The sequence below is a fragment of the Cuculus canorus genome, chromosome 2 (genome assembly GCF_017976375.1).
Source record: "Cuculus canorus isolate bCucCan1 chromosome 2, bCucCan1.pri, whole genome shotgun sequence".
NCBI lineage: Eukaryota > Metazoa > Chordata > Aves > Cuculiformes > Cuculidae > Cuculus > Cuculus canorus.
Genome location: NC_071402.1, coordinates 69,278,733 through 69,296,455, shown reverse-complemented (window position 1 = coordinate 69,296,455; position 17,723 = coordinate 69,278,733). Strand labels below are relative to the sequence as shown.

The window sequence follows — 17,723 nt, the reverse complement described above, 5'->3', positions numbered from 1 at the left end:
GGGCATCACATTTGGCCTTGTTAAACCTCATCCCGTTGGTCTCGGCCCAGCAGTCCAGCCTGTTCAGATCCCTTTGCAGAGCCTCCCTACCCTCCAGCAGATCCACACTTCCTCCCAGCTTAGTGTCATCTGCAAACTTGCTGAGGGTGCACTCAATGCCTTCATCCAGGTCATTGATAAAGACATTGAACAGAGCTGGACCAGTACCGAGCCCTGGGAACCCACTTGTGACTGGCCTCCAGCTGGAGTTAACTCCATTGACCACCACTCTCTGGGCCCGGCCATCCAACCAGTTTTCAACCCAGGACAGTGTGCGCCTGTCCAGGCCAGAGGCTGACAGTTTCTGAAGCAGAATGGCATGCTGTGAGAAACTCTGTCAAAGGCTTTACTGAAGTCATATTTTAAAGGAAACCAATTATTATTAGTACATTTTGTGCAGGGCTTGAGCTGAGTGTGCAGATGGCATGCTGGCTAGACAGATGGAGGTTGTCAGGGCAATAGCTGGAGGAACACCTACCTCACTTGTGAAGCCCAGCAGTGATGAGACAGTCCTGAGCCACATGCTTGCCTCCATAAGCCCAGCAATGTCTCCAAGCAAAAATTAGCATCTCATGAGCTCAGAGGTCAAGAATGCAACCACCACCAGTAAACACATCCAGCACAACATATATTTTATTGGTTTCATTTCCAAGAAATTTAAAAATCAGACTGAAGAAGTAATGCATAGCATAATCTCTACAATTTATGAACAATCACATTTTCTATGCAGACCTGCCTTTTGATTTGTGTATAATTTTGTCAGAAGGGTGGCCTAAAATTTTGACCACATTTTGAAGGATGCGATTGTAAGTATATAAATCATAAAATGTATCTGAAATATCTTAGTTCAGAGGCTTCTCCTAAAAATGATGATTTTTGTTCTGTGATTTCAGCCTTCTCGCTATTAGAGCTTGTAATAATCACCATTTTCTCCTTGAGATCTCAGAAGGAGTTATGTTCCACACAAAACAGACATATGTCTTAAATAATGAATTGTAAGGAAATATGGAAATATATAGAGGACTCTACATACAGCACACTGAAAATACTGGATTAAGTATGTTGCTAATACATATCAGGTAAACTTCTATCTGCAATTAGTCCAACAATTTAATTTTTGCAGCAATGGAATACACAGATGAAAGAACCTGCATTCATATGAAATGTAATACTCTGAAGATTGTCACCCCCATAGAATAATATATCTTTCTATGTAACATATACAGTGTTTTAGAAGTGGCTTTTCCCTTTTCATTCCTGTCGTACCTGAGTTTGCATTATGCTAATTTTCGTCTTCATCTGATTTTTTTTCACATTATAGGAGGGATTTTCTTTCTACAAACTACAGCATATACCATTTAAAAGTGACTCTTCCTACTTCACAGATTTTCTTGGAGTATTGGCACCAAGAGGATTTGTCTTCATTGATAGGCAAGAACATACCAATACTGGTGGGAACACCCCACTTACTAGAAGGGAAATATTATCCTTTGTTTGAGATGAAAGATTCCGTATTTCTCTCCATCAACAGAAGCATTGTGACATTTCCTATCACTGTAGCACATAGGATTGTTCCTTCTGGGAAATTGCACAGAATATCTAATGGAGTATGTTCATATAATCAGAGAAAAATCCTTTTTTCCCCATTAAAATCACAAAAATTATTCTTGATCTGATTATTACTAAGCCATGGCAGAGAGAAAGTTGTAATTGCCTGTAAATAATAGGTTCCCCCCCCCCCCAAAATGACCAAGTATTGGCATTTTTAAAGTTCAAATCCCTCATCCCTAGTAATCATGCATTAGCAATAAGGCTATTCACAACCAGTATTTGTCAAGCTGCTGTGTTCCAAAGTGACTTATTTTGTAGTAAATCCATAACAAGTGAAACAGACTTGCTGAGGTTTGCTTTCAATATCCTTTTCTAAATTCTGTGCCATTTTAAACAAATGACATACTGGTGAGGCGAAGAGGACAGAGCAAAGCACCAGAGATCACCTGGAAGGTCAGCATACAGCAGGTCTCTTCATATTACATTTGCCAGAGCTCTGCGGCTTTCTACCCAACAAAACAATGTCCTGCAATACACAAAGGCAAAGAGTGAACAGCTAAGAGAATTTTGATACCAGGAAACTGCTTTTCAAGGTTCCAAAAAGCCTTCTCATTACAACATCAGATAATTGACTATTAGAGAGATAAGCCCCTGCTTTTCAAAGTAGACATCAAGGAGCACTGCTTGGGCTCTGAAGTGGAAGGCAGAACTCTCAAAACTGATCCTCAGTTTACATACATATGAAACACCCCTCTTTCCATGTATTTCATGGTAAGTTGTAAGAAACAGATGAAGTCTCTTCTCATTTCCATTACAAAGCTCTGCTGAGAGACTAATAGAGTCTGTTTCAGCCGCAGTGAGTAAAACCAGTTCTTCAAAAGAAAAGGAAAGAAAAAAAAAGAAAGAAAAAAAGAGTTAAAAAAAAAAAGAAGAGAAAAAAAGACCATCCTTGAATTCTGATTCGTATATTGGGATATGAGCTTCCCTTTTCCCATTGTATGCTGTTCTGTGGTAATCGGCTTCCCTTTCAGGATGTCTGTTTGACCAATTCTTTCACAAAGACACCTACTCCCCTGCAGGGATATATTCAAACAACTCAAGAATTGCTTTAACCAGAAGCACTTTCACACAGTGTGAGCCAAAATTACCACAAGGAAGATCTAAATCATGTTGGATGAGAGTTCTGACAGTGTTTTTAGAGCAGGGTCCAAAAGTTCACTTCCCAAATGCAACAGAGCCGCTAATCTATGAGAATTTCCTCTTCCAGAAGAACTTCCTGGAAGCATAAAATAGCAGTCGCTGGCTGAACACATGCTAGGGGTCATAAAACACCTGATTGCGATGTCTTCAGTCTTGCATTACATTGACTTTCCATGTGGTTGGTTTTTTTGCTGCATGACCTGCTTTACTTATGTTTTAATTTTTCACAATAATTGATATTTCTGACTAAGTCCTAGGTTTCACATATTTGCTCTCAGAAATCAGAAAGCATAAGTTGTATTTAGGAAAGTAAAGAACTCAAAAGCCTTCTAAAAAGGTTATTCTTAAATGCACAAAGAGTAAGAAAAAAGAATATTTTGACCTATTTGGGATGGAGAAGCATCCAAACTTTCAAGAGTTCTCTTGAGTGGCCAGTAGAGACTGCTGAGGATAAACAATATTTGTATAGAAAACATGACTATATTGGTTGAAAAATCTCTGATTAGAAAAAATGTCTCAACATCCACATACACATGAGGAAACAAATGTGTGGGAAGTCATCACATAAAATAAACCAGATGGAAAACTAGCAAATGGGATGTTGAGAACAAATGGATGAAACTACCTCTCAGGGAATGTGTTTGGCAAATGGCACACTGACTCTTCCTTGAACTTTGTACCTTTTTGGCATCCTCACACTGCACTTCCAAAGAGGGAGACAGATTTCCCAGTAACAGTTCCCTCTTCTCCGGTGCTTTCAGGCTGTCTACGCACCACTTAGAGTTTCTTTTTTGAAAAGCTGAATGAACTGCTACTCTCACGCCACTCTCTCATTGTTCCTTTCCCACTCACATTGTTTCTAAAATACAACCTGCAGCCTCTCTCCTAGTTGAGATTTTAACAAAGCAATGTAACGAAGTAGCGTGCAGTTGTGTTTACTTTCCTTCATTGAGATGTGGGTTTCTGACAACGTTTGGCTCGTTTTGGGAGTCACCTACCAGTATAACTTGATCTAACCTGTTACATCCTGAAGCAATAGAGCAAAACAGAGTTATGGCTGCTGTAACCTAATCTCAAGCAAAAACATGTAGGTGAGCTGTAATTATCAAGGGTTCTGCCATCTGATAACATTTACAGCAAACAGAAAATTAAAAGACTTAAATGGAAGCAAATGAGTGGAAGCTTTTTCTTTTTTTTTTTTTTTTTTTTAATAACTGACTACTGACTTTTCCCTGGAGTCACACATAAATTTCATCTCCACCAGAGAATCTACCCTGAACACTTTTCTTCATTGGATGTCGGTGGCTGAATTTCTGTATTCTCCTTCAGTACTGGAATTACTTCAGACCCAACCGATAAAACATCTGGAAAGGATGAATGCAAGGGCTGGTTCATCAGGTAGATGCCAAAGTTTGTCTGAAATAAACCCAATATATTTATTGAGACACAACTCATATTGAAGTAATCAGTTCTACAGAGGATCTCACAACCCAGATATGTTGAGAAAAACAATATTGCTTTAAGAAGAAGGAAGTATGTGCTATCACCATGTAATTAAGAACATTTTAAACTAATTAACTATAATAGACTGGTAAACAAAAGCTAACTCCATGCCATTCAAGAAGAATACCTTAAGTAAGTGGTTAAATAATGTAGTATTCCATCATGAGTTCCATAGTATCATACATGTAATTTACACTTGCTCATTTAATGACTGTTCTGGCTTCTTGACAAACAAAGTTAATGCATTATCACATATAAAAGCTAGGGAGCACAAGAATGCATGTATGTTCAAACAACGAGGAAAAGTCTTGCTTCTCCTACCACAAATTATTTGCTTTGTTAACAACTTTGTTCTGTCCAGCCTTCGTGAATTTCCCTTCATCTGTTTTTATGATTATTTTAGTATATATGACAGAAAATATTCACAAAGTTTGTTTTATTAGGACTATCACTTGCTATCTGTCATTACCTATGAAGCCATCCTACATAAATACTAGAGATACTTAGACATGTATCCTTGCGATACTGAAGAATAAAGAAAAGAGGAAGAGAATAACCACTTCACCCAGTGACCGTACAAGCCTTCCAGGCACCAAAAACCTGACCTGAGTGTCTGCACTCTTTTGTGTAGTCTTACTTCTAAGCACATTGACCGTTCCAGTTGTAGCTTTGAGCAACTGGGTGTGACCTGGAAATGCCCCGGTAAGATACCAGTGCGTTTTTGTGGTTTCCTTTTCCAACAGCGGAGAATTTAGAAATGTTCAAGAAACAACCTTGCAATGTCATGCTATTTTCCAAATCGTTAGGTAATAGTTAATTAAAGAAATATGCAAAATAAGGAATAAAATAATGCTGAATACCACGTTAAATTGAGAATTTATTTGTAGACTTCAGAATATCTTTGTTTTTCTAACCAAGGACCTTAGACCCAATATTAATACTTTTATCTTTTTTTAGAGGTTCCAGTAAAATGTATTTTGTTTTGGTAGACTACAGTCAAAACATACCAGTCATTCTAAACTGTAAAGTAAGGAAAAAAGCAAATGAAATTAATTTGCTATTTCTGAAAAAAAAAAAAACCCTAAACCAAAACACAGACAAAAAAACCTCCAAACTCTATTCTCCTTCACCATTTCCTGATTACATTTACTGCCATTGTTCAGATCGATGATCCTGAAATTGAAGGAATTACATTTGCAGCACATTTAGGAAAACATACTAGGTAAAATAAACTGCAATAAATTAAAAAAAATAGCATTAGCTGAATTTAAGGGAGCATATTTGACAGATTAAGTATGAAGGCAGTATGTTTTCTCCTGTTCTTGCACTGCAAAATTAAATAAAAATAGAGCAATCACGTAACATGAAACAGCTTTTAGTCTTTGAAGAATTAGTGGAAGGTAAGGCTGAGATCTGCTTTCAAGTAAGAGAAATGCTGCGAAGCAGAGATCTGTCCAAACATAGCCTCAGACTGTGAATTTAGGTCTGTTTTGTTTGTAATCCTACACATTAAAAAGAAAACCAGCTCATAAGTGGAGTTATTTTGGCTACTTCTATTCCTGAATCTCACTGGCACTTCACATATGTGGTGTTTGAGTTCGACCTGATCAGTCCTGTCCTTCTAATGACACTTTTTGGATACCTGTGACCATGATGGTGTCAACGTTGGTGGACACAAGGTCAATCCTGATGGTCTGTATTCTAGAATTTAGTGCTGAGGAATGACAGAGCACAGTAATCTCTCAGTCCTCCAGCACAGTGCCTGTGCTGGATCAACCATGAAGCTAAAATGGTACATTAGTAACATCTTATTTAAAATATTAAAGTACATAGTATTATTTTTCCATTCTTGTTATTCTCTTATTAGTTGACTGACAGTGGTTTGTCTATTGGCATAAGTGATGTGCTTTTCAGCTTTGTGGTTAGTAACCTGGATTTACTTCTACATCTTAGTGCAAAATTACAGTTGCCGTAATTTTGTTGTTTTTAAAAAATCAGGGGATCATAAAACAAATATTGTAAAGCGATTTCATACTACACCAAAGTTCACACAGGAAGGAATTCTGGAACTCATCCATGTAAATGAACTTATTTGATACATGAGAAATTTTTATATATATTTAGTGTACTGACATTTTTATTTATCTTAAAATAAGACTAAAATAAATCTAGGCAAATTGTTCACTGTGAAGAATTTAATTTACCACTTTTTCTATTGTTGGAATAATTTTTTTTCTTAAAGCACTTTAAATCATCCAAAATTATTTAAGAAAAGGCACGTATAAATACATCTTATCTTCAGCAGTTCTGAAATACTATTTTAATACTTAGTATTTCCCTACTCTGATGGGGCATCCGGTCTCATAGTATTTTTTTCAGTGCTGAGGCTGGATGATGCTTAAGGAGTTTTCAAGGTAATTGTATACTGATGGTATACATATTTTAATACCAGTAATTGCTTGGAATTACTTACTTCTTGTCAATGCTCGTAAGACCAAAATTTAGCTTGTGATTACTAGAAGTGGATTTAGTAAATTTCCTAAGTAATTGCAAATATTGACTCAGCAAACACAAAGAATAGCTCCTCTCCCCCCCAGCAACCGCAAAAGCTATGCATCCTGCCATTTCAGCTCTGTTTCAAGAGAAAGATAAAATATAGAAATTGTCCCTTCTCACATTTCACTGTTGAAAAATGAGTCTTTCAGATGCAGAGATTACAGCCTGCAGAGTTATTGGAATGAGCCACATAATCTCTCTCTGCTATTGCTACCTTTTCCTGACTTCAAGGGCATTTTATTCTGCATATAACTTCCCAAAACAGAGCAAGAACAGGGCAGGGAGTACTCGACTGTGAGTTCTGTGGCTTTATCCACTTGTTCTTCTGACAGCAGTAGGGGCTCTTCCCATCACTCTTAAGCTTCGCGGGGATTAAAAATGTAAAGCTTCTTGATTAGTAAAAATCACAACACTTCACCGCTGGCAGAAGTAGATAAAACGTACGTATTCTTGCCCATAATGAATCATATGATAGTCATCACACTCATTTAAAGGAGGAGCTACAAAACACTGTCATTTTTGCATGTTGTTTCAAGTACATTTATTGGATCAACAGTAATATGCACTACTTAGAGATGCATTGACAGAGAAATATCCTGGGTGCAGTATCTCCTTTTATAAGAGAGAAGCAGAGGTGATACATCTGACAAAGACTCAGATGAGATGCCTACAATCTACAGCTCTTAAATGATCAGTTAATTCAGACTAGTACTTGGCAGGGAAAATGCCCTGCTAGAATCTGTAAGAAGCATGTAAGTGATACTGCATGCTAAAACTCAGCTTTGGATACAAGAGCTCTGGATTTTGCCACTGGATGTAGCTCTCAGATGCTTTCTCCCAATAAACAAATTTACCTGTTCACATCTGTTGATTTTATTTATACAATAACAAAACTTTCCTCCCATACAAAGGTTTGGGAGATGCAATTATCAAAACCTATTTTTTTAACACAAGGATGTTTTATTAGCTCTGGATTCAGTAAAACTTATTAGTAAAACCTTAGAAAATAGGAGAGGGGAAATATTTTCAACATGTTGATTTTTCAAACTGAATAAAAGGGAAACTTTTAACTTGGTGTCCAAAGAATCCTGCCTTGTTCTGTTGCAAACATCTGGACAGCAGAATGTTTTCCTAAGAACTGATTTTTCTTTTCTTTACCTTAAATAAATGCATTTTTCAGTTCAGCCACCAATGAGAAATGAGAAATATATTATTTCAGAGGTCTATTAATTGCATCAATCGCTGTTTGCAAATGATCCAGATCTTTGGATGAAAAGTATTGTATAGTATAAAGACCTACGCTACTATGAAAATTATAATAATGAGGCATCAGATAAGAGAAGTAATTTGCTATTCTCGCTAATGTTTCAGTAAGCAATCCAAAGGCACAGCATCTAATTTTGCAGGGAAAGAAGGTCTCCCAAGGTACAATGAGATACATAAAGGAGGATCAACAGCCCACAGGAAAAAACACAAGCCTTTTAGTGTACGAGGGGATGTGCAAACATAATGGCTTTCCCTTGATGTACCGCTATCCATACATTTATGCTGGGGCAGACTGCTAACGCAATTCTGTTTGCTACCTTGACAGCAAGTCCCAGCTTATAGCACAGATGCAAATCTACCCACAGGGCTTCTGCTATCATTAGTGTGAAACTGCATCTGCAAAACACTAAAGACAGGCAAGAATTCAATGTTCTCTCCTTTCTGTCTATGTGTGTTTTGCATCAGGTGGTGATGCATGTGAAACGGTGCGTGGCTATTTTTACGCTATTTGCTTAATGTAGTTATCTCATCTTTCATAGGCTCCTACAGTAACAAAGAGTACTCTGACACAAAAGGAGAGCTCATTTTTCCTTTTCTGTCAAAAATTACAGAAGGAATCCTTAATGAGCGTTTCTTCAGAACTGACAGCAGCAGAGCTCAAGTTCACCTTGTAGTGGTGTTTGTGTTTTATTTCAAACAACTTGATAAAAGGTTTCATAAAAATGTAGCTAGCTAGGCTTTAGCACCCTGCTTTACATTTATCAAGAAACATCCAAATTGTTTGTGAGCCTAATTACAGTAGCTGGTTCTGACTTTCAGATGCAATCCATTGATACAAAGCCTCAATCTTTCAACCTGGAGCACCAGATTCTCAAAGTCTCAGAGGGATGGAGAAAAAGATGATTTCAGAAATAAATATCAAACCACCTTTTACAAGCCCTACTCTATTTAAGCTCTTTATTGAAGCTTACTGGCAGTGTTGTCATTTCGGCTACCAGTCTGATAAAGTCCAATATAGTTTTCCAGGTTATGTTCTTAGAAAAACAAAACAAAATGGTAAACATTGACATCTGGCTCTCTTTTTCAGCATTCAGGACTTGCTGTCCATTTGTATGTGCAGTATTTTTAATGTTCTGGAAATCAAGCAACTACAACAGCCTTTCAAATGTACCAGTTCCCCTTGCAGTGGGAAATTAGCTTAAATCTTATTTTGCTGCAGTTGTTTTTTTGTAGTTTGAATCGCATTACTGACAGCTGGAAACGAACACTGCTAAATTCCTTCACTGAATGTGTATCTGATGAAAAAAGAAAATGATGTCTACTAGATGATTCCTTAACAGAAAAGTGCATGCTAGAGACATGAGTCACCGAAGGATTAGCTGTGCAATTTAACACAGCCACATGAACTCAATGTTCTTTCTCTCTCCCCCATGGGAACTGTGAAAGGTCTGGATCAATGTCCCCTGCTAGGTCTGCTTAGCACATTGAAAATGCCATAGTCCTCAAGTGATACTCACTGATAACTAGCTGGTGACCATTACCCCACAGATGGTTTGCAGGAGCTATTGGCTCTGAGGTCTTAGACCAGTACAGGCAAAACTACCAGTTCAAACCATGTCTTTCAGCTGTCAAGCTAACCCAGAGGATTTGGCCTTACGGAGATCAACGCATGCTCACAAGATCCCGTCTGACAGCAGCGCTGAAGACTGGGATAAATAAAAAAAGCTGAAGGCCAGGTTCTTGCAGCAAGAATATCATTGTGCAGCTGAGGGAAGCAGATCACCTCCCTTCTGTGAATAGCAGCACTGTGCTCTGTAGCGCCCTGCCTTGCCACGTGTCTTCTGTCTGGCGCCAAGTTGTTCTCAAGAGGCCAGATTGCTCTCTTTGCCTTAGTTCTGTTTGAACGAGTTACTCAGTTCTAGAAGTGCTTGTGTCAAGAAAATCTTTTCATTGCTGAGTTAATGAGAATGAAAGAGAAGCTCATCTTTGCTGTGGGAAACATGCAGAAGTTGCTTTGCCTCTCCTGAGAATCTGTGTCCCATGTAAGGTTTTGCTGCCATTTGAGAAGGTTCCTGAATACAGAGTGCTCTCCTACAGAGGATTTAATAATCCAGTGAAACTCATGTGCATAGAGAAAGTCGGGCTCATACCACAGCCCATGTGGCAGCTGGGCAGCACCCCTGCCTAGAGTGCCAGAAAGTGCTCTAATGTGCCCCAGATGTTCCAGCTGCAGCTCAGCACTACCTGGAGAGGGATCTTGTCCTCAGGCTACCCACCATGCCCAGGAGCTCATCTCACATAGGCACATGCACTGTGGCAATCTAGGTGTTAGAGCCTGCTGTGCAATCCTAAGTCATCTCAGGTCAGCGGGAAGCTGTGCCTAGACAGCTGGCCCCTGCCTCCTCGATTCTCTCGTCTCCCTCTACACCAGGCGTCTGGCTCTGGGAAGTAGCCGATAGAGCCATTCACCAAGGATAACATTCATTGAAAATGTAGCCCTTTGTTTGCTTAATGAGTCACTGAGACAAATTAATTTTTTTTTTTCCCAAACAAAGAATGCATTATTTGTAACTTGGTTGTGCATTGTTTGAGTAAATGATTTGCAACATATCTGTTATTGCTTTGCCTTTATGCTGTGCCCAGTCTCTGGTGTTTGGCTGATATTGGCAGGGCTTCTGAGGCATGACTGCCTAACGAACATTTACAATACAAGTTTAATGAATAGGAAGCAATGAATTTAGAATAAACATTTTCACCTAAATAAATGCTAGGCGATTTTTGAAGCTTTTGGGATGCCAAACTGTCTAGCCATGGTTTGAGCACTCTCAGTTCCAAGCAGCAATGTAACCTTAGGAAGCAGGACTTCAAATGAACACCTGTATTCCACACTTATTCTCCAGTCACTTTCTTAATCAATTATTCTCTACTGAGACTATATTCATATCTGTTCTGCTTGTCCTTCTAAGTAGTTTTTCACAGTAAGAATAAAGTTTAGTCTTACAAGCTGACTGTATCATTTCAAATACTTTCTGATTTTTCTGCACATTTCTCTTCTTGAATGACACATCAGCACATCAGCCCGTGATTTTTAAGACCAAAATACACACATTGTAAAGCAGTACATACTGAGTAAAAGCAAGCACAGTAAAAAATATTGCATATTCATAGCGAATTTCTGAATAAAAAAAAACATGTTCAGTGTTTTATGGAAATAAACCCTGTCCTACCTGGGTTGTAAGTGCATCCTCTTTATACTGAAAAAACGAGTGGTAATGATTAGCATAACAACTTAACCATGAATATTCTCTCAGCAGACATTTCACTATGCGTACAATGAAGTCACTATGTCTTTCTATACAGCTGTTTTGGAGTACTATACTGACCTTTCTGCCTCTGGCAGCAGAGAGAGACTGCAGAAATTCTTTGTTTCGTTCCCCAGACTGTTGATCAATGCAGATTATTTGACATCTGCTACACGGGCCCACAACCTGAAATTACATTCAAAGAAGGTTCACAGCTGTATATCAAAGCAGTACAGCACAGAAAAGTACAAGCTTCTGACCATTGTACTATCTTAAAAAAAACATATTTCACATATTTTTCCTGTGTTCTTTTATGCTTTAATTATTTAAGAGGTCAGGCTGTTCACCTCATGTAGGTACATTTTCAAAGGGTCTAATTGCAAAGGTGTCACTGATTTTTTAATCAACTTTTTCTTTTCTTTTTTTTTTTTTTCCTCAGGAAAACTTTCCCAGAGACAGAATCTGAGAAATCAAAACCATTTACATATTAAGGCTGGCAGGGCTACTTGCCCAAAGGGGAATTGAATACAAAATTAAGCTAGTACCTCAAGATTTAACCCAAGGAGGATTTTCTTGGAGTTAAATTAACAGCATTTGTTACATTGTTTCAGTGCAGCTGAAGTATACAGTATGTCCCATTCTTTTTTATAGGCACAGCACTTGTAGATAATCAGAATGCAAGATGTGAATTTTCACAAGTTTATATAATCAGAAGGAATAATGAGAACCTCTACTATGACATCATACAGAGCATGGTTTTTAAAGTTAATTCCTGTTTGAACAAGGATTTGTTTTTAGGGAAAAAAAACCCTGCAATTAATTACTTCTTACCTTTTAAAGGACTAAAAATAAGAAGACATACTCCAGTTTACCTTAATATTGCAACCCTAACTTTTGCAAAGCCCTATGTTATAGAAGGCAACTGTTTTACCAGCATGTCAATATATATGTTCTACTTTTGTAAAAAGTGTCATAAAATTCAAATAGGGCAAATAATTCAACCTGACACTGCAAGCATTTTAATATGCTGATTGGAAGTGCTCTTTCAGTTCTTTGAGGTACATCTAGAACTGCTTGTACAACACTTCAGTGTAATCACCAAACCCATACATTTGGCTCAGCTTTTTCAGAAGATGATTTTCCATAGCTTTAATATATTATTAAAAGAACAAGAAAACAACACAGAGAAGGACATATTTTTCCCTACTTTGGTCTGTTTCAACAGCTGCTTCTACCGTTTTCCTGACACCAAGTACCATTAACATAATTTCTACTCTTACTACATAAGTATCTGAATAAGGACCTAACAGAAACTGGAAAGGACAATGCAAAATGCCTAAGCCTTTCTATTTTCAGCTTGCATTCCTAAAGCAGTTCAGTGCCAGAAACAGGAATGCCTTTTCATTCTGTCATTTGACAGTATCTTCTACAACAGGATCCTGAGCTGAGATCCCAAGTGCAACTCCAACCTCCAACAAGCTATACACCAAGGATTTTGTCCTCATCTCCTAACTAAAGTAATTTTCCCTCAATTTCCTGTAACTCGTGTTACATCTTACTGATCCAAGTACACAAAACAAGACAAACCAGAATTTCCACCCTTAGTGAAAAAATGCCTTCTCTATTTCTTACAGGTTGCTGACCAGAATTAGGAGTGATATTTATCACAGCTTCTAGACCTGACTTTAGCACTTCCGTCATTCATACCTTCATTATCATCCCAAGAAAACAACGAATAAGTCACTTTCACATCCTAAGCAATGCATTTTCAAATACATATTTCATATCTAAGGACCAGACAAATCCAATAGAACATGTAAGACATATGTGCCTCATTCCTTTAGGTTTCATTTGTAGCTACTTCATGGATCCTTTGTTGAAGTTTTTCTCAAAAGAATGTAACTGTCAACAAAGTCTACCTTTTCAGCATTTTCCTTAGAGTACAAAATATATTATGAGATCACACGAAGCATAACATACAAAACAACCTCTACTAGACTAGATTGAGACACGTCTTCAATGGAGATTAAGATAAAACGTATAAAACGGAGGGCAAAGGATAGTGATTTTTCACTTGTATTCATGTCCAGTCTTTTGGTAGTCAGTTGCTTCATGTGCAGCAATTTGAGGTTACATTTGGACTATTACACTTAAGAGCAACCAGTATTCTTTCGTGGCAAGCTGGCTAAATATTTGCAGCAAACTACATCAAAACTGTGACTATTTTTCTGCTCAGTTGGATAGAGGTGGGAAATTTTATGAATTATGAAATAAAGAAAAAGGTGTGGAGAAATATGTCAAAACCTCTCAATTATATTAAAGCATGTTTTCCACAGGTTACAGCATGTTTGGTTTTTTAACATGCTTCATAAATTTCATCTGCACAAACTGTGCCACCCATGTTCCAGTCAAAGCCTAGCAAAAATTGGTCTATCTCCAGAGGTGAAAATACTCTGTGATAGACTGGGACTAGGACAAGGGAGATGAGTTCGCACCTGCAATCGCAGAGAACCAATTGATATCTCAGCCCACTCTTCTTCTTCGAAGGACTCTGGTGCACTGATGACAATGTTGGCACGGAAACGTTGAATTAATTCCTCTATTTCCAATGGCACTTCTAATCTGTCTCACAGAGTCGACAAAGGAAAAGAAAAAATAAGATTTATTAACTAGTTCTGTACTAGATTTTTTGTTCTGTAAGAACCTAGTGGCTAATACGCTTCAGCAAATGCTTCTCCAGAATAACCTGGACCGAGGTTTTATTAGAAAGGCTATGGAAATGGCAAAAGGTATTTAATTATAATTTGTAAGCTTTCAAATATAATTGGTAATCCTTTGACTATAATTTGTAATCTTCTAGGTGGCTTCTTCAGCGATGTAACCTGGAACTGTGAAGTAGGTAAGAAAGCAGGCAGACAGGTGAACAATGCATATGAGAAAATTCCTTATTCGTTTCATAGAATCATAGAATCATAGAATAGTTAGGGTTGGAAGGGACCTTAAAGATCATCTAGTTCCAACCCCCTGCCATGGGCAGGGACATCCCACCAAAGCAGGCTGCCCAAGGCCCCATCCAACCTGGCCTTGAACACCTCCAGGGATGGGATATCCACAGCTTCTCAGGGCAACCTTTGCCTGTGCCTCACCCCTCTCAAGGTGAAGAAATTCTTCCTAATGTCCAGTCTAAATCTGCCCCTCTTCAGTTTATACGCATTGCCCCTGGTCCTATCCCCACAAGCCTTTATGAATAGCCCCTCTCTAGCTTTCCTGTAGCCCCCTTCAGGTACTGGAAGGTCGCTATAAGATCTCCTCTGAGCCTTCTCTTCTCCAAGCTGAACAAACCCAACTCAGCCTGTCCTCACAGGGAAGGTCCTCCAGCCCTCTGATCATCTTTGTAGCCCTCCTCTGGACCCGTTCCAACAGCTCCATATCCTTTTTACGTTGAGGATTCCAGAACTGCACACAGTATCCCAGATGAGCTCTCACAATAGAAGAATAGAGGGGCAGAATTACCTACCTCAACCTGCTGGCCATGCTTCTTTTGATGCAGCCCAGGACACGGTTGGCCTTCTGGGCTGCAAGCACACATTGCCGGCTCATATCGAGCTTCTTCTCATCAACCAGCACCCCCAAGTCCTTCTCTGCAGGGCTGCTCTCAAGCACGTCATCCCCCATCCTGTATTGAAATCAGGGATTGCCCCGACCCAGGTGTAGGACCTTACACTTGGCCTTGTTGAACCTCACAAGTTTCTCACAGGCCCACTTCTCCAGTCTGTCCAGGTCTCTCTGGATGACATCCCATCTTTCTGGTGTAGCAACTACACTCAGCTGGGTGTCATCTGCAACCTTGCTGAGGGTGCACTTAATCTTGCTGTCAATATCATTGATGAAAACATTAAAGAGCACTGGTACTAGTACGGATCCCTGAGGGACACCACTTGTCATAGATCTGCATCTGGACTTTGAGCCATTGAATACTACATTGAGCCACTACTCTTTGAATACAACCATCCAATCAGTTTATTATCCACCTTACTTCCCACCTATCAACTCCATATCTCTCCAATTTAGAGAGAAGGATGTTGTGGGGGACCGTGTCAAAGGCTTTACAGAAGTCCAGATAGATCACATCCATTGGTTTACCCGTGTCCACTGCTGCGGTTACCCCATCATAGAAAGCCACCAAGTTGGTCAGACCGGACTTGCCCCTGGTGAAGCCGTGCTGGCTGCCATTAATGACCTCCCTGTCCTCCATGTGCTTTAGCATAACTTTTAGGTGGATCTGTTCCATGATCTTCCCAGGCACAGAGGTGAGGCTGACAGGTCAGTAGTTCTCAGGGTTGTCTTTTCTATCCTTTTTAAAAATGGGCACAAGGTTACCCTTCTTCCAGTCACCAGGGACTTCTCCTGATTGCCAGGACTTTTCAAATATCATGGAGAGTGGCTTGGCAACCACATCTGCCAATTCCCTCAGGACTCTGGGATGCATCTCATCAGGTCCCACGGACTTATATATGTTCAGGTTCCTCAGGTGTTTGCAAACCTGATCCTCCTCTACTGTGGGAGGGGGCTTACCCCCCCAGTCACCATCTTGATGTTCCATGACCCAGGAGGGGCGATGAGAGCAGTTATCAGTGAAGACTAAGGCAAAAATGTTGTGAAGTTCTTCATCCTTCCCCTCATCTGTTGATACATGATCCCAATTTCCAATCATCAGTGGGGGTACGTTCTCTTTGATCTTCCTCTTTTGATTGACGTACCTGTAAAAGCCCTTCTTGTTAGTCTTTACTTTCCTTGCCAAGTTCAGCTCCAGCCATGCCTTGGCCTTCCTGACTTCATCCCTGCAGAATCGGGCAGCGTCTCTATACACGTCCCAAGTGCCCTGTCCCTGCTTGCACTGCCTGTGCAGTTCCTTCTTTTTCAGTTTAACCAGCAGATCTTGACTCAGCCATCTCAGTCTCTTCTTTTTCCTGCCTGATTTCCTACATATGTGAACTGAGCGCTCTTGTGCCTTGTGGAAAGCTTCCTTAAATATTTTCCAGCTCTGTTCTGTTCCCTTGTCTTGGAGGACCACGTCCCAGGGGTCGTACCAAGTAATTCCCCGAAGAGCTGGAAGTCTGCTTTCCTGAAATTTAGTGCCCTGACTATACTCCTCACCTGTCCCATATCCCTCTGGACCTTGAACTCCACCAGTGCATGATCACTGCAGCCCAGGCTGCCACCGATCCTAACATCACTGGTGAGTTCACTTGTATTGGTGACCATAAGGTCCAGTATTCCTTCTCCTAGGGTGGGATTCTCTATTAGCTGGACTAAGAAATCATCTGCAATGCACTCCAGGAGTCTCCTGGATTGCCTACAGCTTGCTGTGCTACTTCTCCAGCATATGTAAGAGTAATGGTAACAAATGAAAAGATCTTTTGAGTTAACAATCATCTGACTGTTAAATGCTTCTAAAAAGAAGGCAAACAGAAAGTTGTTCTGCACATGCTGCAGTGGCAAAAGGGACAAAACCAGCAGACATTGAAGGTGAAAAAGGCCAGTAAAGGCATTTTATGAGAGAATGTGTTCCTCATATTATTATTTCCCTTTGGAAAGTAGCAGATTGCACCAAATTATAGCTGTTTTGAAAAAAAATAATCTCTGTGTGGCAGTATTTCCACCTATTTACAAGCATTTGAAATGCCAAAGTATAGATTTGTGTCAGTGCAGAGAACATATATGAGGCAGACAGAGCAGCAGACTGCATACAAATACCAGAAACCTGGCTGCACCTTTGAATTGTCATTCTTTGCTCTTCTTCTAAAGGAGAAGCCAAGGAGTACCAGAAAAAAAAGACAAAAAAATTTGTAAGCGAGTTCTCTCAGCACCATTGTTAGTGGGGAAGAACATTTATTTTTGCACTAGATATTAGGGACGTGAACAACTTTCAGTATTCCATCAGCTGTGGTCAGACACCTTTGGCATATTACACCCTACAGCAGAGGCAGAAACCTGGGTAAGTAGTGAAGAGAAGAGTTTCTATCCTGGAAAACAAGTACTTTGAAAAATTAAGGGTGTGCAGTTTAAAAGGTGTTTTAAATAAATTGAGGAAAAACATGCAAAAAGAAAGCACAGGGAAAACTGTTCACATCAAGCAGTCTTAGCAGAAGAGGCCTGTTAGGTAAAAAAAGAGCTTGATTTTATTTAAAATAGTCTAGATTATCTTCTTCAGCAGACAAATGTGCATAAGGATAAACCACCTGTGCAGACTTTCAGTCAAACCACACAAGCCCTGCTCTGCTGAGGCTTTGCTGTTCACAAGGA

General features: G+C 39.4%; 1 protein-coding gene across 2 annotated transcripts in view; it reads right to left on the bottom strand.

Annotated features, from left to right (window-relative positions):
• Positions 1 to 3,984: 3,984 nt before the first annotated feature.
• The window catches only part of MOCOS (molybdenum cofactor sulfurase), a 221,330-nt gene continuing 207,591 nt past the window's right edge, over positions 3,985 to 17,723 (bottom strand). For both annotated transcript variants that reach the window (XM_054059244.1, XM_054059245.1), the window contains exons 13-15: positions 13,913 to 14,039; positions 11,499 to 11,603; positions 3,985 to 4,206 (exon numbers count right to left, since the gene is read on the bottom strand). In XM_054059244.1, the coding sequence (XP_053915219.1) occupies positions 4,060 to 4,206; positions 11,499 to 11,603; positions 13,913 to 14,039 (379 nt within the window). In that variant the 3' untranslated portion in view covers positions 3,985 to 4,059. The remainder of the gene's footprint in view (positions 4,207 to 11,498; positions 11,604 to 13,912; positions 14,040 to 17,723) is intronic.